The sequence below is a fragment of the Eschscholzia californica genome, unplaced genomic scaffold (genome assembly GCF_041429995.1).
Source record: "Eschscholzia californica isolate CP2 unplaced genomic scaffold, dmEscCali1.0.p SCAF_4, whole genome shotgun sequence".
Lineage (NCBI taxonomy): Eukaryota > Viridiplantae > Streptophyta > Magnoliopsida > Ranunculales > Papaveraceae > Eschscholzia > Eschscholzia californica.
In genome coordinates this window covers 43,163,303-43,187,657 of record NW_028238461.1, presented here as the reverse complement: position 1 = coordinate 43,187,657, position 24,355 = coordinate 43,163,303, and the positions used below count along the sequence as shown (strand labels likewise).

Sequence of the window (24,355 nt, the reverse complement as noted above, 5' to 3'; positions counted from 1 at the left end):
TCGACACGTCATCTTAGAGATCCAAATAGAGTGTTGCATTGGAGAAGAGTTTTAAGAAAAAAAACTCTAAAAATCCTAGGTGGCACTCAGAGTTTCTAAGATTGAGTGTTGCATTGGAGATGCTCTAATAAAGATCATGTCTATTTTGGAAAGAAAATAGAGAAGTGATATTAACCAACTCATAAAATAAGTTGTAAATCATGAAACAAAATAATGGGTAGGGAGAGAAATACGTGGGTTGTAGTTATTGTAGGGATATCCTAACCGATTTTGGTTGATTTACACTAATACCTTTCTATTTTGATTTAATTTACAATAGGATTCTATAAGATAGTTGATTATCAAAATCCCAATAAAAATGAACAACCAGACTTATACCTCACATAACCGACTGAGTTATTTAAATATATAAGATAGTTGATTAAGTTTACCTCCCACTAATTGATAATCGAAGTTACCCTTCGAGATACTAATTTTGTCAAAACCACTAAGAATTTCTTTTGTGACCGAAAAAAGAATGTGATTAACAAGGAGCAAATGGAATTGAAATAGATTTCATCAAAGAAAAATGGAATTGAAATATTCTATAAACCCACTTCTAAGGAGGTGGAAATATACATTTGGGAAATTGATATAGTAAATATAAAATATTTATGTCCACTGGATCGGTAGAATTGATTCCCTATCTCTGTTGAATATTCATTTTCTTTGGGTCAATAATTTGGTGGAGTATTGATTTTTATAAGTTCTCTAGAAGTTAAGGTGTCGTTTGGCAACCAAAAGTAGAAGTACTTTTGCTTGTAGTACAAGTTATTTTGCTTTAAAAAGGTAAAAAAGTTTCAAAAAGTATATTTGGCAAAAATGTTGCTATTGATAATTTTATTTTTCTTTCTTATAGAGTTACTTGATTTTAATTGAATTTAGTTATGATTTTCATGATTACTCTTGTATACGAAATAGTGGTGATATTGGTGGTAGTGGTGATGCCATGAAGGTATGGTTACGGGGTATGGTGGTGGTTGAAGTTTGATGGTGGTGGTGGTAGAGGTATGATGGTGGCAGCGGACGTATCGTGGTGGTGGTGGCGGTGGCGGTAAAGGTACCGTGGCGGTGGTGGTGAAGGTACCGTGGTGGTGGTGGTCTATGGTGGCGGTGGTGGTGGAGCTACGAGGTGGTTGTTGTCGAGGTATGGTGGTGGTGGTGGTGGTGGTGGTGAAGGTACCGTGGTGGTGGTAGTGGTGGTGGCGGTGGTAGTGGTGAAGGTACCGTGGTGGTGGTGGCGGTGGTGGTGGAGCTACGAGGTGGTTGTTGTCGAGGTATGATGGTGGCGGTGGTGGTGGTGAAGGTACCGTGGTGGTGGTGGAGCTATGAGATGGTTGTTGTCGAGGTGTGGTGGTGTATGGTGGTGGTGGCGGTGGTGGTGGTGGTGGTGGTGGTGAAGGTATCGTGGTGGCGGTGGTGGTGAAGGTACCGTAGTGGTGGTGATGGAGCTACGAGGTGGTTGTTGTCGTGACAAGGTAGCCGTACTTTTTGAAAATGTTTAAAAACAATTCATTTTGTCCCATTTGGAGTCAATGGCTCAACTCACCCATAAATCAAAAGTGGGACGAAAATGCAAAAAATAACTTATTTATTTAGAATCACCTACTTTTCATAGCAGTGGCAAATATCAAATACAACCACAAGGACCATGATCGATCATGTCTGGCCAATAACTACAAGAATGGTAAAATAATACACGTATTTTGATCAAGCGCATTGTTCAAAGTATTGAAATTGGATCTAATTTTAGATTGTTTCAACTCATCAAACTCATAAGTAAAATGCCTCAATACATTCATGATTCATCTCGTCGAGCTCTTAAGTTTAGAGACAAAATTGTTCAAATCTGATTTCGGATGAGTGAGATATTCAAGTTTGAAGTTTGGAAAAAAATGAATACAAGTTAACGTAATTCCATTAAGTTGGGAATCAATCTGCAAAGCATGACGAAATATCTGGGAAGCAAAGAGAAATCGAGGAATATCTCGATCGGATGGACCACGCTTGCCAAAAGCCAGAGATCTAACGACTCGTGTTTGGACTTTGGGCGCGCTTCAGGATATCTCGATCAGATGGATCACGTCTGACAAAATATTTGGGGAAAAATGATAGAAAATTTAATTATGTTACCAAACTTATCTTTTGACTCTTTATTTATGGTCGCGACTTTGGAGAATAAAGAAAATTTCCGAAAAAAAATTCTGTAAAATTGGTCATTGTGATTTGCCTTTTTCTTTCTAGTTGCAATAGGGCTTCCAATTTTGGAGTTCAAAAAAATTAATTTTTAGAAGATTTCATAAAAGAATTTATAAGTTATTTTATAAACTTAAACAAAATCTCTAGGGATCTAAACCCTAAACTTCTTTCTAAGTGTTTCTTCTTTTCCTCATCTTCTTCTCCAAAGCTTTGTTTTTTTCTAATCATTAAACCCTAAAACACATGGTGAATAAACCTAATATGTTTAGAAGTGATGAAAAATATGGTTTAGGGCTCAAATTAAGTTATTTCTAGGGTTTAGGATGTGTTACCTCTCTTGGAGAGGATTAATATTGGATGAACAAACTTGCTTTGGAATGTGTTACCTCTTTGGAAGATGTATTATGAACTTCAAGAGATTTTGTTTGATGATTTCTAGGGTTTAGAATATTTTTTTCTCTTTTTATCTCTCTAACTTTGTTTTTGATAGAAGAGCCAAATGCTTGAGTAGAAGTTATAGAGGAGATGAGATGAATGAGTTTTTCTCCAAAGAAGAAAAAAGAGGAGGAAAAGACGAAAGAAGGAGAAAAGACTTTAAATAAAAATAATTAAATATTTTTACTTTAAAGTTAATTTTGTAAACTGTAAAAAAAAAAAAAAAAAAAAAAAAATATGTATTCCCATAGAAAAATATTCCCTAGAAATTTTACATACAAACATGAATTCCCTACAGAATTTGTTCTTTGGAGATTTTTCTTTATTCTCCAAAACCGCGACCTTATTTATTCCCAAAATATTTATATATACAGTTAATTATTGTTTATTTTGATAAAACCAAAAGAGACTTTAACCCGAAGCAAAAGAATTATTTTTAGTTGTCAAACCGTGAAGGACAACGAAATGTTTCCCTATTATTGTTGTTGATGGTAAGAAACTTGGTAATTGCTTGCTAATATAAAATATATTTGAGTGGATGGTGTGACAAACTAGTGGTTAAAACACAACCAAAACTAAAACCAAATGATTCTTCTATCATTCATAAAATAAGAGAGTACTCTTAAGTCTTACCTTAACCAATAGAATCTACCTAAAAAGTTACATTAAAATTACAGTAGACATTATTAGAACACAAACATTGCAGGTTTAGATATTCAAAATTTTAGTGGGAAAAATCACTAAAATATCTTTAAGTAACAAACCAGGAAAATAATTTTCCACCTCTATAATCTCCTACATATTGCAACATCTTGTGAAGATCTCCAACATATCAAGCCAAACCTTAAAATGTGAAATTTGGACTCATGAATGCCAAAAAGAAATAAAACTCTGCTTCCTATGAGGCAAGATCTTCCCAAATCAACTCTGGGTCAAATGATGGCATACTTGCAAGTGAACAACTAACAAATTCCATATCTAGATGGCCCACAGACCCATCCGACGGTGGAGAATGAACATTCTCACTCTTGGTAGACGATGATAAATAACCCTCTTCTGATATCAACGGTAGAGATGCTGATAAATCTTTATCTCTACATTTTTCTTTCTCTTTCTTTCCTCGACCATTATAGTTATTATTTCCTTTCTTTACTTTCTCTCTTCGTACCTTTAGACAAATAGCTTGAATTTTAGCATCGACCGACGCTCTTAATGCATTAAGTCTAGCTCTATCAGCTAACCCTAACATTTTTTCATCACCAAGATTAGGGAAATTCAAACGTGCGTATTCTCCACGTAGTTTATACGCTGCTCGATCATATGCATACGCTGCCACCTCAGCTGTATCGTATGTTCCTAACCAAACCCTAATTCGGTTCTGGGGCAGCCTAATTTCAGCTACCCATTTTCCCCAATGTCTTTGTCTCACCCCTCTATAAAGTTTCTTTCTTGGATTTTGATTTCCACTGGAAATTGTCAATGGAATTTGACTAACGGCGCCATTAGTCTTATTCCCGGAACTAAACTTTTCTAGTAGTTCTAAATGACGGAGATAAACGGAAGAACCAATTGATTCTAGTGGATGACTGATAACGGCGTCGGAATTTGAATTCCAGCAACTGGAAAATACTGAATCCAACGGATTTGTACCTCCGTTGAGTAGAAGTTCAGATAAAGAGGAACCCATGTTGATATTTCCACCGGAGAATGAAAATCGTGGGGAAATTTGTAGGGTTTCGTCCATGATTCCGTTGAATTTGTAGATTAATTGAAAAAAAAAGGTAAATTAAACAGGAAAAGGAAGCTTAAAATTTGATCCTTTAATTCTGCTAATGAAGAAAAGATAAAAATTTGAGAGAATGTTGATGGATTGGAAAGATTTTGGTTGGAATCCTGAAACAGAGTAAAAAGTAAATTCTGGAGAGAGAGAGTGGGGGGAATTTCTTGTCTCAGGAAAATTAAAGATCCGTTAAAATATATGGACCAATGAAGAAACTGAGATGAAATTAGATTGAATTTTGTAGAGAGAGAAGAGAAGAGGGGTGGGGGAGAGGGTTGGAGAGAGAAAGTAGGAAGATTGTTTCTGCTTCTGATTAGTCTCCTTATCACTGAATTTATAGCTCATTTGCATGAAATAAATTCTTGAAGTCAAAAGTGCCCCTGTTGGTTTAATTAAGTTCACAATTACGAAATTACCATGTATATAAAATGACTATGATGCCCTTGTCGAATAATAATGGTTGTTATAACACTGACAAATGTGAACACTTGGTTGCCCAAATCGTTCAAAGAGTTGACATAAATTCTCAAAACTTAGAGGTTTTAGGTTTGATTTCCGTTATTGAACTTTAGGGTTTATCACATCTTCATTATGTATCAATGTCTTGTAACGACTAACATAGATCGTAGTCGACTTCTCAAAAGATAAAAATATTGACAAGTTCATTCAGAAAAAAAAGAAAAACATTAATAGGTGATGTAACCAAAAGATTTGAAATAAAACTTTTGGTTCACATCAGCTCTAATCGAGCTCCCATCAAGCTTGGGATCCAAACGTTCTTGCATATCCATTTGTCATAATTGTTTTGTTGTCACACAAACAATGACAATTGAGATGTTAGATATAAGTATATAGCAATCTACTCTGTATCAGGCATTAGTTGAAAGTTGAAACAACCACAATGTAATTTTTAAATATAATTTTGTTTTGATCTATATAATTTCTTATGCCATACTAATATCACACATTGGTGGTATTAGACCAATGTTTTCACAATTAAAAATGGCAAACCAACAAGCCAGAAAAGTAATTTTCCACCTCTAAAATGTATGTTGTAGTATTACCAAGGAGGGTTTGATGGTTTGAGTACTAATTATATTAGGTGGGTGATTTGGAGAAATAAGAAAAGTATCCGGAGTGTAAAGTTTTCGGTGGAAACAAACAGGGGCGGCCCTGACTTTTCAGTGGCCCGAAGCGAGGTCTGAAAATGTGGCCCTTTCTACCAAATTGTAAAACGTCTAAATGTATTTACATGAAAACGATAAGTACTGCAAAATATTTTCATCATATTTATATAACAAAATAATTTTTTTGATAATTACAATCACTGAAATTTTGTTGTTCTTAAATTTTTTGATGCAAAGTCACTAATAATCGTCGAATAATCAAGACTGTCAGCTATATCTTTCTCAATAGATATAATAGCTAACCAGTTTAACCTTTCTTCTGACATAATAGATCGAATATAAGACTTAATCAACTTCAACTTAGAAAAACTTCTTTATGCAGCGGCAACAATAACTGGTATCATTTACATACATCTACAAGAAACTCATGTGTTCGGTTAACAACTTTTCATATCTTTCAAAAAATCTAGTACTTCAGTTGGTCTTTTGATCTCATTTGGTAAAAGAAGTTTCAACATTTTCAGTTCAGAAACTAAATCTAGTCCGTCTATGTTATATGACCCATTATGCTTGAAAAAGGTTTCAAAGCGAACACATGAATATCTCAAATTACCATCATCTTGGGAGTTTAACTTTTTTAACTCAAACAGAAAACTAAATATTTCTTTGTATTTCTAGTTTGCTCGAATATGCTCTTAAATGAAGAAAAAGTCTGATCTAATATGTATATGTAATAATTAACTCTAAATGCTTCTTCAAGTGACATTGATGGATCTTCACACGCATTCTCGTCAAACTGTGTCTTTCTTTGAATAATACGTTTTTCCCAAAATGTTGTTTCAACTCCCATTTTAATGGCAGTCTCTTTAGCTTCAACCATGCCTTCTTCAAATCTCACTTCTCTATAATCTTCAAGAGAACGAATGAGTCCATTCAATTTCTCTAATGCAACATCAATATCCATATCTTCAGCTTGAAGTGTTTTGCTAATAGAGTTTACCGCAAATAATATATTATGCCAAATAACTATGCTCAAAAGGAATTCAAAATTTTCAAAGTCTTGTTTTAATATATTTTTGCATCATAAACTGTTTTTGAATCATCACTTGTCTCCACCAATTCTTCTAAAGCTTCTCGTAATTGTGGAGCTTGAAACCTAATGTCTTGGTGCACCTTTTTACTTAACATTTCCGTTTTTTAAATTGGATAAGCTTCTCGTAATCATAACTTGTCTCTACCAGTTTTTGAATCAACACTTTGTACTCTACTTTCACATAAATCAAACAAACTGTTGGGCCCACCATCTATTTAAAGATCATCAAATTTGGTGGCCCTTTTTACTTAACATTTTTTTAAATGGGGCCCTTATAATTTTGTTAGAGAGTTGGACTTCTTATATATTTCTTACAGAAATTAATGTCTCGGTGGCCCCTAAAAGCCGGTGGCCCGAAGCGACGCTTTGTTCGCTTTGGCCTAGGGCCACCCCTGGAAACAAAAATAATTTAGAACTTTTTGTTTTCCCAAACACCCAAACCCTTATTTTTTCAGCTTCTTCTTCACTCTTGTTCCTTTCCCACTTCCACCATCAACTCCGACGACCTCCACACAAATTTCGGCGACACCTCCACCATCTCCAGCGACACTTTTCTTCTCTTCCCTCTTTTTTCTCTTCTCCGGCGACACTTTTCTTCTCTTCCCTCTTTCTCTTCTCTTTCTTTCGTTCTCTTCTCTTTCTTTCTTTCTCTTCTCTTTCTTTCATTCTTTCTCTTGTCTCTCTCTCCGGGGAAGGGGGTGCCCTTCGTCGGAGACGAGATTTGGTCTCGTCTGATTTTAAAATCAGACGAATCTGGTTTCAAAACCAGATTATTGCCAGGCGAGCTCTCACGAAATGGCTCCTCCCCTTCGCCGAAGATAGAGAGGACAAAGAGGAATAGAAGAGGGAGAAGAAGCAAAAATGTCGTCGGCCGTCGCCGGACTTCCGTCCGGCGACTTTAAGGGTGTGTTTGGGAAAACGATTTTAAGTTTTTTTTTGGGGTTTCCACCTTTTTCTCCGGATACTTTTCTTATTTCCCCAAATCACCCACCTTATATTAACATGACATGTTTGATGTTAGGGGTAAGAGTATTTCAATAGTTAAATGTAAAATTGTGAATGACTCTTACCAAATATGAATTTTTCAATTATTAGATTACTAGGTATGGCCAATGTTTTCGAGAGCTAGACGTTTTCATGAAGCATTTTACGTGTTGTGAAGTGTTTGGAGAAAAGCATAATGTGCGCAAATAAATGCAAACAATAACGTTAAACACGTAAGAAAATGATATATCACAAATGTATGTTGCTTTATGAAGTTGTCGAGGAAAGTATATAACCTGCACCTCATGGGTAAATGCAATGGCTTGAAGCACATAGCAAAGTGATACATCTCCAACGTGGCTCATGCATGTCTTTTGAATCTATTTTACATGATTTTAGTAAATGTGTACCTCCAATTATCAAAATATCTGACCTGGACGCAACACGCAACATAAATAAAGTTCTGATATGATACACTTCTTTTTTATGCTCCGGAGACTTTTCTTAACCCCAAAGACATGGCCAATAAAATTCGTGGGAATGCGAACAAGATTTTCAAAATAAAATAAAAATAACGATAGTATATGCGGGTAAGTAGTGCAAACATAAAATGCAAACGTAAAACAAGATTGTCCTTTTTTTTTTGTTGAAGGAACAAGATTGTCCTTTTGGAAGGCCCATCAAGATATGAATAGAGACTTTTCATAGTTTCAAAATTAATTGGGAAGATGGTGGTCCAATTAGAAGAAGTTAAAAGGGAACTTTATGTATTAATTATCAACCACAGCTAGCTAGCATGTGTACTTGATTATTTTCTTCCTTTCCTTTTAAGTGTTTGACAATTTCTCTCTCTCTCCCTCTCCCTCTTTCTCTATCATGAGGATGAGAAGAGTGGCAACGCGTCTTCCACAGGTGATATTTGCTGTTTCCTTCAACAACTTTTCTTTCATGGAAGAGAATTTTGTGGTACTGCATCACCATGACATAACTACTTTTGAGTGCAATAGCAAGAACCACAAACTACTTAGTACATACTCGGTACTAAAGCTATTCAAACCCTAAATTTGTTAAAGAGAACAACACAGTGTGATATACACCACACAATACGTCGAGTCTCACGATCAGAAGAAACTTAATCATGCAATGCTCGGGTATTCGGCCATGACACCACTCGAAAATAGCCATGTCAAGTAAGTTCTCACAGACTCACACTTAAGATGGTTCAAACTTGCGACCTTATGTTACGTCAAGGCTGCTATTTTGCTATTGTCTAGTATTAGTTAATCTGATACCTTTAAATGTTTGTCGATAGAGAAATGCCAAATGAAGAACCGATTGGTAATGTGAGTATAGAGGAAAATTTTGACTTTTTTTCTTAACGAATTTGACTTTTGAGTAATAAATTATAAAAGCAAGAAACATTTCAACAATCAACCACCAAGAAGAACTAAGTACTTAACTAGGTCATGAAAGTTTAGACCATTCACAAACATGAAAGTTTCAACAAAAAAAATTCACAAAAATGAAAAGCTAATAAGAAGCAACATCAAGAGTGGGACCCATTAGTGGAAAAGGTTCAATAAAGATGAAAAGGTGTTTAACAAGAATCCAAGACTAAAAAGGAGATATCACCATCAAAATTTAAAACAAGATTTGAATGATAAAGTTTAAATTTGTTTCATATCATGTGAACACTTCTAACCCTTAACATAAGAGAACTGTCACTCTGTCAGCAGCAATTTTGAAGGTATTAGATCATCTCTATTGACTTCAACAAAGAAAAAAAAGAACATCTCTATTGTGAGACTTTCTTTTTTTCTTTTTCAAGGACTCCCGTGTAAGACTCTTATGTCAAAGAGTTTTTGATCTTTACAAAGCATTATCTCTAGTGCAAAATTTAATTTAGATCTTAAGATGAAGTGATATCTGTTATTTTTAAGATGTCTAAAGAAGAAATTCAATACGTGTTTGAGATTTTTACTGAGGATTTCAGTTAGCCACTCAATATTAAAAACAAACTTATTCATCTACAAAATTGAACCTAATTAATTTTTCACTTTTTAGACTGTTACGTTGAAGATGTCTTTTGAATGAGGATCTCAATAGTGACATCTAGGTTAGAAAATCCTAATAAATATTTGACACATAGGAAATTTTGAGTTTCTTTTGAGTTTTGCAATGGGTGGAGGAAAATTCCAAAGTGACAGTTGATTACTTTAACATTGAGCGAAGGGTGTTGATTGGATCGGCCACAACTTCTAAAAAAATTTAAATGGTTACCGGTAGGTTTCTAGTTCTTCTCGAGGCTAATAGAGTGTCAAATTTATTGATTTTATTGTCTACAATATAATGATACAACAATGCTAAATAAGTTCAACAAAGTTAGTGATGCTTATCAACTTCCAGTTGTAGTTGACCTTTGCGTGTAAATAATAAGTTAACAATAATGGACAGTTTGTGATACGAGATCAATTTTCAAAAATGTTAACATCAAAACATTATTTGACACATGATGCCAAATTATTTATGGAATGGAAGTTGTTGCTTTCCTACTGTCGACATGTTTTTTTCCAAAGAACTATTATTTTTCTATGATTGTGAATCCCTAATGTTTTAATGATATCTCATTTCTAATTGTGTGGCTATGCAAGTTGTGACTTTAAAAGTAAATCGAATTACAGCAAGGATAAATTAGCTTATATGTATACTAATTATCTAATTGAACACTTGGATAAATATATACACACATTTACTTTTTTAACATTAGAAGGTATAATACTAAAACCTCATTTTCTCTTTCGGCCAGTTAGACATATTCAAGATAAAATACTGGAATTGTAATCACAATAAATCTTATTTCGATAAAATTTATTACAGGGATTAGGAGAATGGTGAAAGAAACTTCAGATGTTATTTTTACTTACGAATTAACTTTCACAAGCAAGTACTTCAAAATTTTCTTCTCCATAGTTTCTAAAGTTTAAAGTTTTGATGATGTCAAACTTTTTTTTTTTGTTGAGAATTAATGATGTCAAACTTAGGAATATATATTGTTAAAATTCAATTAAGCATTTGTGATATTGTATGACAGAAAAGGGTAATTTTGTAATTGTAGCTTAGCAGAAGAAAAGGAGGATCAAATGGAAAGTATTGGACTTGGTCGGAACAAGTAGACCGGGCCCGCTGATGAACCGTCCCTCGTGGCTAGTGGTCCACTCTCCCCTGAAGTCTACCGTCACATGGTTCACTTGTACCCAGGATAAAGTCTTGTACAAGTGTCACTCCATTGTCATCCACTTTTTAGTAGTGATGGTGACTTCTCTATCCTCTCTAAATAGTACTATCTTTTTTGTACTCCGATTAATAATCGTAAAAGTGAGAAGAAAAAAAAAAGTCAGAATACAAACGGAACAAAGTATTTGCAAAATTTACGTAATATTTGGATTTGTTCAGAAATAAGATATCCAAATTTTAGTTGGTATTGTAAGAACGTCTTCAACGAAAGCATAAAGAAAACCTATAGAAAACTAAACGATTAAGTATCAGAAGTAGATATCTAAGTTATGTATTCTTTACAAGATAATTCAAGATTTCTGATAAAAATCATTTAAACACTATAAAATTTGGAGTTTGAGTTTCGTTTTGGACATGCTTTAATGCACAAACGAAAAGAGTTTCTATTAGTTTGACGTCAAAAGTTTTAATGAAGATTCTAATTTCTAAAGTGTAAAACTCTTAAAAAATATACCTATTAGTCTTTTTTTTATGAGATATATACTTATTAGTCTTACGTGACAAGTCTCAATTACAATTCTCGTTCATAATTGGCAAAATAGAGTGTCTCGAACACAAACCTCTGAAGTTGTTTTGTTTACTTCTGTGACATGATTATTTTCGTAAAAAAAAAAATAGTTATTTTGAAGTTATGAAGAAATAATTTCTATTAGTTTGCATCCAAATATTCATTGATGAAGACAATTAAAGACGTATCAAGAAGACATTGTAAAGGTAGAGTTCTCTTAAGTATCTATATTTAGGAATCGTCATGCAGTTTCGCTTTAGATATTACAGTTTCTATTGGGTTATGCAATAAAAAATAAATAATGCTCTTTCAACAATTTTTTTTTTAAATTAACGAGTTAAATATTTTAAGAGGACATAGAGATAAAATATCCTTTTCAAATTTCTAAAATTAATTTCTACCACATCATTTTAACAATTTAAATTGAAATTTACTCTGAAAAATTATTTTTCAAAATAACTCTAAAAATTCCACGTGACACTCAGAATTTCTATGATTTAGTATTGTGTGGGACATGCTCTTACATCCTTTTAGAAACAGGTACAATCAAGTGTTATATGATTTAGTATTGCGTGGGACTTGCTCTTACATCCTCTTAGAGATAGGTACAATCAAGTGAGATTGGAATTTGCTGAATAGATGGAGACACCATAGATTGGAGAAACGTGTACATACAGAAACTTTTTGTATTCACAATTTTCCTCACAAAAATAACAAAACAGTAGTCAAAATCTAGCTCACTTGGTTTTGATATAAATGGGAACTTGGTCGGTTTGAAATTTGAAGTTGGACCATTTCAATCATAGATGTTTAGATTTCTCCAAAATCTTCCCTTTTCATGACTTTTTCTTTGTTAGACTTTTTTGAAACTTCAATTATTAAGCTTTTCATCACCTTGATTATGGTTGACCATAGATTCTTCTGGGATGTCCAAGCATATCAGAAACATTGTTATCTTTTATTTAAGTTGATAAAACTTATTTTTGTTTGAACAAATTCTAGAGATAATTTTGTAAAAATTGTGAAAAGAACACGACGATCATCTAGTTAAAAAATATTTACAGGAAGTAAAACTAAATTTAATCTGTTTTTGGAGTGAGATAGTGTCTAACCTTTTGGGTGAAACTTTTCTCTTTGATTGGTTGCCCATAATTCGTATTACTTAAAATCTGGACGAAACTTGTATATATACATTAAATCAGATCAAGAATGTACATTTTTTATTTTCAATTTGTTTTTGTGGCAATGAGTTTTAGGATTTCTGCCTTCGTTATGTTTATTTTCATCTTCAGAAGCATGAGTATCTTCGTTCTCTCTTACTGTTTCATCTCCATTAATCATCAACATTAGTTCCTCAGTTTTTTTCTTCAATTTTTAAATAAAAATTGACTTTTTCCAAATCAAATTCAGAGTATCAGACATGGATACTGATAATCCAAAGTACGCTTCTTAGTTGACTACGGTCAATAAGCTAAAAAAAGACTAACAACAAACACGTCAACTCGCATTAAGTCAACGGAAAAGTTGAATCTGAAAGAGGAAAATCGTACCGATTCTCCAGTTCTGTGCGTAAGGGGACCGAGACCTCAATCCCGAAACATGGGCAGACTAGAAGCGTACCTAGTGCTTTACCGACTTAGTCACAAATTCTACCAAAAATCTCAGTCGATTAGGATCTTAAGTATTTATTAAACTTGAACTTCAAAAACCCCTTAAGGAGGAAACTTCTCCTAAAGAATCTACAGATTCGGAAACACAATCTATCCTGAACTCTAAGTATCCTTGAATGAAGCAACTTCTAAAAATCAAATAAGAATCCTAATATCTTCACACTATTAAATAGTAGCTTCAATCAAACACAGTGGACCTCAACTGCCTCATCATCTCAGTCTACAGTAAGTCACATAGCCTATAAAAGGTAATCAAATCGTCTCGAAGAACTCAGAAACGAACCAACTTTCTCAATCTACAAGTTAGTCACAACTCCATAACCGAGTTCACTCAATACTCAATAAATTTACTAGAAGGGCGAACTGACTGTCTTGAACATTGAAGAAGTTTTCGAGTTCCTTGCAGGTTTCATCCCCTAAATTGTGAGGAGCAAAGTAAGGTTCAACGTAGCAGTCTCAACCCTTGACTGATTCTAGAAAGATAAATTTTGACATCAATCAGTTCTTTTTTACTTCTCTTCGTATGTGTTGTAGATTGACAAAGGCAACCTTTTGATTATGTCGTGAAAAAGGATATTTGCCGTAGCTTAGACGTAAAAATGGTGTTATAACTCGGACAGGTTCTACGGAAGTTGTCCAAAAAGTCTGCAGAACTTAAGAAAGGACAGGAATTAAATCTTGAGTCAATCAGCTTCCGCCTCGACAGAAGAAGAAACATATTTAAGTATGAAATCAAACAAAAAAGCTGCTCACTAAATCATTTATTGGATTGTAACATTTAGACCAATTAACAATCCAACTGCAAACTACACTTAAAAAATGAGGTTCGGTCAATGTACGTGATTAGTTTACCTTATAATTGAATACAACTCTCAGGGTTCAAGAGATGAGAAGAGAAAGTAAACTTAGGTATACCAAACAGTACTAAACCACATCAGAAAAACTAGCCTCTGGGTTTTGTAAGCTCAACTACTACTACACTTATGTTATCTTTGCTTCCTCTAGCCATTGCAAGTTCAGCTAATATTGCTGCTGCCTCATATGCATGATTCCTGCTTGATGACGAAGACGAGGATCTCTTCCATGGCCGGCCCTCGAGGCATTCCCTCACAACCTGACATACAGTTTCATTTGCTAATACATCCCATAAACCATCACTTGCAAGTACAAGAAACTCATCGTTTATTGTTCGTTGGATCACTTTTACTTCAGGGTCCGAGATAATATATGGTTTAAGGTATTGATCTCCTGCATCAATGATAGACATATATAAGGTTTCTGGGAAATTTTATATACACTTACCGTTTTTACCACTTACACTCGCGGGTTTCCCTCATGCACTCATATGTTAGCTACACATGATTTGGAGCACCTAAATTTCTGTACTCTTTCTTTTGTTTCATCTTTTTCACGACCAATACCACTAACTGGTGACCACCACCGCCAGCAACCACCTTTACAACCATCACTACTACTTCACCTTTTCCAGAGAGATGAAGATGATATCCCTTCTAGTCGATCGAAACAATGATTCTATAAAATTGAAACAAGGAACAAGTTCGTGTTTCCTACTCTTAGAACTTGCCACTCGAAATTAGTGCCTCTGACAGCCATTGAGAAATAGCTTCATTGAAACCCCTAAATTTCGTTCAAGAATCAAACACTACTTCCGGGATCAGTGTAATTCAATCCAAGAAACTAGTCGAGCCGGCCGACAAGTCCACAGTAGAATTTCGGACTCGGTTATAAAAAAGCAAAGAAGTAAAAGAATTATTAAGTTGATTAAAGAAAGACTGAAAATCCACTAGAAAGTTTGTATCTTAATTGAAGCTACCGACAAATTCACAGTACAAGTACACCACCGCCAATACGTCGGTAACTTCTTTCGAATGGTATAAGTTCAGGCCTAGAGGCGTTTACCTAGTTGTTCTCTATAAAGATGTTATAGGTTATCTTAAGTTTATGTACACTGTCGTATCAATCCTTGAATTTTATGAATTTTTGTTCCTATGATGCACGATTTTGAGAAGAGAAATGGGGCTTTTAGTCTTGAAACTCATGAATTCCCTGAATCATGTTTAATAAGCAAATTTCGTTATATGATCATATCTTCTTACATCAGCTGTTTTTCTTTCCAACACATCCGTTATTGGGTTTCTCATTCTACATTCCAGATAATGTTCTACATTCATCGATCCATTTTCTTGTTTGTATTCTTCTCCTTCTAGATAAGGCATTTCTAGTCAATTGTGTTTGGTTGAGAACACAATCGAGCCACACAATTTTGTAGAACCATCATTTTGAAGGTTAACATAGTGTATCGTCGTGAAACAACTAGTGTTAGTGAATAACAAGTGACACACATGATAGGAATGATGGAAACACTATTTCTCCCTCTCTAGTCATGTTCTCGACAATTTTTTTTACATCTTGATTATACTAGCTACCAGTACCACCCTAGATATGATCTAAGAATTTGTAACCCCCAATTAACAACAAAGGAATGTGTATAGGTTAAAGCATATATGAAAGCAAATGGAATTAAATGATAAAAATGCGCAGTAATTGGATAAAATCTGCATACCAATAGATCTAGAGGTTCCAAGCACTCCCAAGACGCGATAACCGTTCCAATCTATAACCCTTCCACCTGCATCTTCAATTCTTTTCATTTCATCAGGTCTATCAGGCTGTCAAAGAAACTATGTTATTTTCAATTTATACAAATGCTTCCTTCTAGAAATGTGTCTTTACTTATAGTGATGTAGAGGATAACGAAAAGATGACCAATCATGTTTTTAAGCGTAAAATTTTTATTCAATATTTTACTTAAAATTTTCATTTACTCGAGTTTTTATATTTTCGAACTCAAAGTTTGTACCTTATGAGGTTAAATTTCAAATTTTCAAAAAGTTGGTAGTTTTATGATGAATCTTGTTGTGCCCCCAGGAATTGTAATGTTTTTGGCCCACTAAGATGTGGATGTTTTTTTTCGTTGCAACGATACTAAAATGTGGATGTTGGACCTACCTGTACTTTACTTGGCCAATGTTATAAGATCTCCAAGTTTTTAGATCTTCAAATGCATCAGGCCAATAGCACATTGCGGACAGAATGATTTCAATTATAAAATAAGCAAAACTTAAACAAATCGTAGAGTAGGATCACTTTTACTTGCAAATCTTAGCGTTGAAGTGGGTTAGAGCATCCCTAGAGGAGCTCTATCCATCCAAATTGTACACAATATTGAGGGACAGAGCTCCAACCGTGCTCTAAATCTCCAAAGCTTGGGGCACAATAAATAACACCCGTCTAGGTATGGAGGAGTGTTGTTCAACCTTCCAAATTTGGAAGGATATTTCCCTTTTGACTTTTTTGGGGTTTTTTCTGTTCAGTCCCTTAAATTATCTTCTTAGTCAAATTTACTTTTGAGCTCTTATTTTCTTAAATTCTAGTCCCTACACAATTATGTTGTTATTTTAGGTCTTTATTCTTATTTTCTAGATACTTTTTAGGTTTTATTTCAGTTTATATTGTAACTAATAAAAAAGATATGACACTTATTTAATGGAGATTAACATAATTAATTTTCACTAATAGAGATAAAACAGTACATTTCAAAATAAAGACAAAGTCATATAAGCACACATGACACATGGTATTTACCATGCCCATCCCACTATAGTGAAATAAAAAAAAAAATGTTCAAGGAAATAGTGGGGGGTTTTTTTTTGTTGAAAGGAAAGAAATAGTGGGTTCTATCAACGATTAGACTTTTCTTTTTTTCCCTCATCTCCAACCTCCAACCACCACCATCACCATCACCAGCTCTCTCTCTCTGAAAGTTAGACTCTTTAACTCTACCCTCACTATTTTGGCAAACGAAAGGTTCCTTAAAGAATATTTCCTTCGATCAAGATGGCAATGCGTTCAATTTTTCGAATAGAGCAAACGATAAAGAGTATCAAGTCGGGTCATTTTGGGGAACGTAACATTTAGCTAGAAACCAAATGCGATCTGCGGGTCACTCGGATGATTCGCGGCTAAAGACGACAGGATCCTACAACGGGTTACAGCAACGAGTATCGACTCGGTCGGAAGATCTAACTAGAAGGAGTGGGACAAAAGAGTTAGGATTAGATCCACCTAAAATATCTCAAAAAGTTTGGGTGAAGGCAGGACAAAGATAGCAAAAGATGGAGCCAAACTGTCGAGTCAAAGCATGGCCGACCCATAAGACTAGCCTAATCGACTAGAACCAAAGAAGAAGGAAAAAAAATTTCAGAGTGGGATTATGATTCTTTCCATTTTGTGCTTTTTTTAGGAACTCTATTTTATAGCATTATAATTTTGGAAGTCTCTATAAATGACTTCATTAGAACACAAATAGGTCTAGAAAATTTTCATCAATTTTCTGTCTATGACTAAATCAAACAAAAGACAGAAGTAGAGAATCAATTCCCAACTATCTATCGAGTCAAATTGAGAAGAAGTTCTTATCTTGACTACTCAATCAAGTTCTAGCTAACCTAAAGAGTGGGAGATCGAGATCCATCGCTCAGGTGTCTTATGCAGAGAAGCTGCACAATTGGAGATCCAAATATTCAGAGAAAGCAAACAAATCAGTCTATGGGAAAGCGATTTAAGGTATATCTCTTTCCTATCTAGTTCGTCATTAGTTTTGGCATGAAATCCGGACAACCTATGTTACACATATAGACGTCTGAGAAGATTCTGCTTAGAATATTAGGAGACTCCGCAACCTTACGTCTCCTCGACTGATCCTCTTTAGTCCCAGACGAAAGTGAACAATTTAAGGCAAATCTCTGGAGGGTTTCCGACAAAACCCTCTTCGAGAGTTTCGCAGTTGATCAACCATGCAGGGTGTTGTAACTTGTAACCCTCGATCAAGGGTCTGAAAGCCGCAAAGAAAATACCACATGGACCCTCCTCGAGAGCTTTAAGGGTTACAGGTAAAAAACCCTCGTGGGTTTTGACTTAATTACCCCCTTCGTTTTAGGCGAAGGGGGTTCCTTCGAAGCAACCCTTCCCCTCGCCAGAAGGGTGAGGATAAAGAGAATCAAAAGTTTCATCGAAAAAGAAAGAGAAAGAGGGCCTCTCAAAATGGGTAGAAATGGTGGTGACGGCGATGGTGGTTGGTGGTGAAGAAGATGAACTAGTAACATGTGAGTGCACCTACAAATATTTGGAGATAAAGGGGGGTCCAAAAAACAAGTCAATTATAAGAAAAGGTCCAACCAACAAAGCTCCCTAATTTGAATTTAGATAGGGCATCACTGTCCATGTGAGGGCCTCTTAAAAATCTCGTGTCCACAACTCTTGCCTTTAACCAGATCCTAAACTCCAAACAAATCACAAATAGGTTGCTTTTACGTGCTAAGAGCATTTCCAATACACCACTAAAAAAATACCTATTAATCCTACGGGTAAAGTTCAGAATGGTGGCATCAAATTTTTTAAGATTAAGTGTGGCATTGGAAAGGCTTTAATCCCATTGAGGCAGACTTTTCAGATGTTTAAGCGATGTGGGATAATGCCAATGCTCAAACACAATAATAAAACATAGAAGAACTAACTATTAAATAGCAAAGTTGTGGGACACTAGTATAAACAAAGAAATGATCATTAGATATTAAAAGAGAGTAGTTAATAAGAAAGAAAACCTTGTGATCACGAGAGAGAGGAATGGCAATACCACCACGAGAAAGCACGGCTCTAGAATCACCACAATTAGCAACAACAATCTCCCCTTTTCCTATAATAGCAACTACAGCTGTTGACCCGATTATCTTCGTTAAACCCGACCCATTTCCTTCTTCTTCAATTCCATCCGACCCAATTACCTCTTTATCCATTTTCGAAAAACATGAATTCATCACTTTTTCCCAATTCAAATTCTCATCTTCTTCTTCATAATTTTCTTTTTCAATCGATTCAGAAGCTGAAACCATTAATTCTACTTCAATTTCTTTAGCAAGAACTCTATGTAATTGATTTCTACAAGCTTGAGCAACTTTTGATCCACCATGTCCACCATAAACTCCAAAAAAATCATAATTCAAAATTTGATTTGATAAAAACCCTAGTTCTATTGTTACTGCATCTTCCATCACTCTTCTTCTTCCACATAATGATACTGATCCATGTGATTTACACAATCTTCTATCATCATCATCATTAGTAATTCCTCTGTTCTTCTTTTTAATATTAGATATTAAAAACCCTAATTTTGATCGGTCACCGACATTAACATCTTTATGATCTTCTTCTTTTGATGATGCCGAAATACCTATACTACTCTTAGCCAATTCTATATTAGTATCATCATCGGTGATACTAATATTATTATTATTATCCATTGATTTGAATTACTATTACTACTCTGTTCTTATTCTTATTGATTTCAACTTGTTTATCACGGAAAGTTTTCTTCCTCGCTTATTCAGTTGATTTCTAATCATTTCGATTATTTCTTCGATCCCGCCATTTTCTTTCGACTTCTTCAATCGGTTGTTATTTTACTTTCTCTTTCTCTCTCTCTCTCTCTAGTTTCTCACTCTAGTTTAAATATAAGTGAACAAATTCTAGAAGGAAAGTAAGTTGGAAGAATTGAATCCGTTGATTTGTATGTCCGTTGGATTATTACCACGTGTAAGTACAATGGCTTCTTGATATTTCGACACGTGTCTACTTACTGCATGGTTTAGATGATATTTTCAATCGCTGAGAGGAGATATTTTACTTTGGTGGGAGTGGGACCGAGTAATATACGGCGATTAAGGTGTTTTGATACTCTATGGGCGCGTAAGCGATGACTTTTGGTACGGATTGGGTTAACCATCCAAAATGAGGGAAGAAATAGGTTCCCATCCTAGGTAGCCAAAAAATGAAAGACAGGTCCAAAGAGTCAGGTTGGGAAAAAAATGACGAAATAGCCTTTGAAAAATAAAATATTTACGGTTCATGCCATTAAAAATTACAAAATTGCCATCGAAATTTTCTCGGGAAACGATTTTTTTCTGAAAAAGAATCTGACAACCCGTCCATCAGAATCTGTACTGTTCAGAAATTTACGGAATTGCCACCGAAAAATTCTCGGGAAACGAATTTTTTTTTGAAAATTGTCTGACGCACCGGGAATTATTTTATTTACTGGAAATTTTCTTTTGTACTAGACACTTTTGTACCGGGAATTTTCTTGTGTCCGGGAAATTATTTTATTTACCGGAAATTTTCTTCTGTACTAGACACTTTTGTACCGGGAATTTGAAATTTCGTTTCAAATTTTCAAAAAAATTTGAAAATTTGAATTTTCTTGTGTACGGGAAATTATTTTATTTATCGGGAAGAGATGGTTTGCTGGGCGGGAATTTGAAAATTCCAAATTTTCAAAAAAAATTGAATATTCTTGTGTACGGGAAATTATTTTATTTACCAGGAAGAGATGATTTGCTGGGCGGGAATTTGAAATTTTGAATTTTTTTGTGTACGGGAAATTATTTTATTTACCATCCAATTATTTTTTTGTCAGGAAACGTCAGCATGTCCCGTCCAAGGGCAAGAGGGAGATAAAAAAAAAAAATCAGGAAACAATGAGTTGTCCTGACATTTGGACGGGAAACTCATTTTTTGGCAAGGTTGGATTTATTTTGGTTTTACCCTCCAAAAATTGGACCTTTCACTCTAAAATCCTTGAATCTAAGGGTGTAAATAATAAGAAAAAAAAAATGTAGGTTAGCGAGGGAATAACGGTGAGCATGAATAATTTTATAATTTTTTTTTGAGAATTCGACTACGTTCTACGTTAGTCGTTACAAGGCATTGATGTATCATGGAGATGTAATAAGTACGATAACCACCTAATTTAAACCGAGAATGAAAGAGGTCTAAAGTCCGACAACAAAAAGGTTTAAGCCCAACAAATTATTACATTATTTATAACCTAAATTACATATGATAAATCTTGATAACAACTGCTTCCACCGAGACTCGATCCAACGACTTCATGAACTTAAGACGGGTGTATAACCGTTACACCAAAAAGTGGTGGACTGAACAACTCAACAATCGTAGTTGGACAAAAGTTTGAAAAGTGTAATTTCAGTCAATGTCAGTGGTTACATTGAACGTAATATTGGGAGGTATAATCTCAATCCTTCTTTTGAGATAATTTTGAGAAATTTAATTTTTTCATTCGAGATAAGTTTGAGAGATACAATATTATTCATTAAAGACGAGAGTATCTTGTAAAGAAATATTTATACGTTTTCGTCCTGCAAAGACGATCAATTCACCAAAATCGTTTTTTTAAAGATGGCCAACTTGTAAATAACCTCCTATTTAGTGTTGTCCAAATCGTGAAGTTCATCAATTTTGAAGGAATTTAAAATATTGATACCACAGTCCTAATATTGGGTGGTATAATAGCGTCTCCAATAGTAAACTCAAACTCTAAAATTTAGAGTATCAGAGTTTCAAGTTTTTGTTAGAAAAACATTTCTAGCGGGATACTCTGTTTAGAAAACTCTAAATTCATATAAACGTAGTTATTTTAGAGATTCTTAAGTAGACTCTCTGAAAGATTACGTAAAGATAATTATTTCAAAAAGAGTTCTTTTAAGAGACTTCTCTAAAGGGTTCTAAATTCAGAGCTTCATTTTGAGAGTCTTTAAGTACTTTTGTCATCAAACTTCATATTTAAGTTCAAATTGACATGTATATGAATGTAGTTATTTTAGTGATATCATTAGAGAGAAAAAATTTAGGATAACTCTATTTTGGCAATCTAAGAAGAAAACTTCAATAAGACTTAGAGACATAACTTTTAGAGTTCTTCTTGGATATCCTAGAGATGCTCAACTCTCAAACTTGGAACTCTTCACATATTCTATTCAGGAAATTGGGCCGGAGGCCCAATTTCTAGTATTTTTTTGTTAAAAAGACAACCCATCTTTTTAACTAGCTAGGTCCCAAGTAAGTTATAAAAATAGGCTTGAAGGACATTTTTAAAGGCACCAACTTTTTAAGAGTCAAAAATACCCTTCATTCAATTAGAAATACCTAGTAATAATCTAACTAATAAATCAGGAATTTGAGTTTTTCTCATGACCGAACCGAGTTGGATTGTCGACGCCGATTAAAATTTCTGGGGTTTGAATCGATTTTGGTTATAAGATAGGTTGATGTTTTTAGGTTTTGGTGATTTAATCTATTTGCTTGTTGTTTGAAGAGGCTATTAAGGGGTTTGATTTAGTTTTTGGTTCTAAATTCTAGAGAGAGAAAGTTTTATATACTTTCAATGGAAGGAGAAATTGATAGTGTTTCAAGGTATAATTCAACTTCTTCATTGCTTTATTTTCATTGAGTTATGAATGATGGATGACAATTTGTTAGTTTTGATGTTTATGTTCAAACTTATTTGTTGGATTTATATGGAAGTTGTGAAAGTATAGTTGATGCAAGCAATATGTTTGATAAAATGCTTGAAAGAGATGTTGTTGCTTGGAATGCAACGTTAGTTGGTTATACAAGACTTAGAATGGTTGAAATAGCTATAAAGTTGTTAGATGAAATGCCTATGAGAAATATTTTTTCTTGGACAATCATAATTGGTATTTATGTTCAAATTGAGAATTTCATGAAAGCTTTGGAAGTTTTTCGAAGAAATGTAAAATGATGGTGCTAGAGCTTATAAAATGACTATTATGAATTTGTAGGGGTTTTAGCTAGTTTTTCGATACAACATTCTATTAGACAAAATATAATAATTTGTAACAAATTTCATGTTAAATCAATTCAAAAACTAATTTGCAAACCATTTGCATGGCACTGCAAGGTGTTTGCAAGGCTCTGCAAGGTGTTTGCAAGGCTCTGCAAGGTGTTTGCAAGGCTCTGCAAGGTATTTGCAAAGCTTTGCAAGGCTCTGCAAGGTGTTTGCAAGGCTCTGCAAGGTATTTGCAAAGCTTTGCAAGGCTCTGCAAGGTGTTCGCAAGGTTGTGCAAGGTATTTGCAAAAGTCATGCAAGGTGTTCGCAAGGCTCTGCAAAGTTTTTGCAAGGCTCTGCAAGGTGTTCGCAAGGCTCTACAATTTGTTTGCAAGGCTATCCAAGGTGTTTGCAAAAACCATGTAAGGTGTTTGCAATGCTCTGCAAGGTGTTTGCAAGGCTTTGCAAGGCAGTGCAAGGTGTTTGCAAGGCAGTGCAAGGTGTTTGCAAGGTATTTTCTTAGACTAGGGTTAGGTTGGTGTTTTTACTGAAATTGAAAATTACATAATTGCCATCAGGGAGGTGAAGCCTAAAAAACTTTGATGAATCCTTTTTAACCAAAGTCATAATTTCTTAGGGAGTTTTGGCCAAATTCCCCTATTCTATTATTTTTTTTTTTTTGATGAAAGACATTTTCTATTATCTTAGGTACCTTTAGTGGATCAACTAAAAAAATATCAATAACATGGTGGATTGGTGTAAGCTCAATTTCGTCATAATTATAACTTTTGTGACAGTTGAGCAAAACTCCATATAAGCCAGAGTTACAAGTGTGATAGTGGCGTATGAGTCTCTAACTGCTTGAGATTTGAGGGTTTGGAGGCTGACAATGAATGTTGAAACTTGGGATTCATCAGATAGAAGATACTTAAAGATAGAAGGTATTGGTTGAGGTGGGGGTAGGTGCTCAGAAGCACTAGAAAATATCTACCAACTTTTCTCACTTATCATCACTGTAGTCAGGGTCTTTAATACTGACTTGTTTTTAAGTGGAAGATATTTATAGGACAAAATGTCTTCTTTAACCTGCATCTAAATTATTCTCGGATAATAAAGATTTTGTAAATTAAAATTGACTTCGAAATATCTTTCTATTTTAAATCCAAAGGTAAAGTAGATTGTATTTTGTTTTTTTAATCTGTATCTTCAATTCGTCTACATGACTACATTTTGGGCCGATCACCACAACTCCCGAACACCACTACCATTACTGTCTTTTCTCGTTCACTCCTCTCTCCGTCTCTTCTTCTATCTTCCTCTCTTCTTTTCCATTTCTTTCTCTCTGTAAAAGACCCCAATAATTATCGAATCTGTTGGGATATATCTTCTTTAACTCGGAAGATCTGAGTTGAAGATAACCCAAGGACTTTCCTCTTCGTCTTCTCCAATAGACGTTCTCGTCACCCCCAATCAATCTCCTCGGGTTTTTAGAAGTAAAAGAG

The 24,355-nt window shown here is 34.5% G+C and overlaps 2 protein-coding genes across 2 annotated transcripts; both read right to left on the bottom strand.

Annotated features, from left to right (window-relative positions):
* Positions 1 to 3,249: 3,249 nt before the first annotated feature.
* On the bottom strand, positions 3,250 to 4,743 carry LOC147544894 (Integrase-type DNA-binding superfamily protein). Its single transcript, XM_086638405.1, has one exon. It carries the CDS (start codon positions 4,415 to 4,417, stop codon positions 3,572 to 3,574), a length of 846 nt encoding a protein of 281 aa, XP_086494531.1. The 5' UTR covers positions 4,418 to 4,743; the 3' UTR covers positions 3,250 to 3,571.
* A 9,121-nt stretch (positions 4,744 to 13,864) lies between these two features.
* LOC147544893 (protein phosphatase 2C 51-like) lies at positions 13,865 to 19,699 on the bottom strand. The gene is made up of 3 exons (XM_086634229.1): positions 18,814 to 19,699; positions 15,714 to 15,819; positions 13,865 to 14,377 (listed from the first exon to the last, which is right to left on the bottom strand). The coding sequence occupies exons 1-3, from the start codon at positions 19,507 to 19,509 to the stop codon at positions 14,073 to 14,075; spliced, it is 1,107 nt and encodes a 368-aa protein (XP_086490355.1). The 5' UTR covers positions 19,510 to 19,699; the 3' UTR covers positions 13,865 to 14,072.
* Between the last annotated feature and the right edge of the window lie 4,656 nt (positions 19,700 to 24,355).

Coding starts and splice junctions, on each gene's coding strand:
- LOC147544893 (XM_086634229.1), bottom strand. CDS start 19,509: ATGGATAATAATAATAATATTAGTATCACCGATGATGATACTAATATA. Junction 15,820..18,813: donor CTCTCTCTCGTGATCACAAG/GTTTTCTTTCTT, acceptor TTTCTTTGACAG/CCTGATAGACCTGATGAAAT. Junction 14,378..15,713: donor TGGAACCTCTAGATCTATTG/GTATGCAGATTT, acceptor TCATTGATGCAG/GAGATCAATACCTTAAACCA.
- LOC147544894 (XM_086638405.1), bottom strand. CDS start 4,417: ATGGACGAAACCCTACAAATTTCCCCACGATTTTCATTCTCCGGTGGA.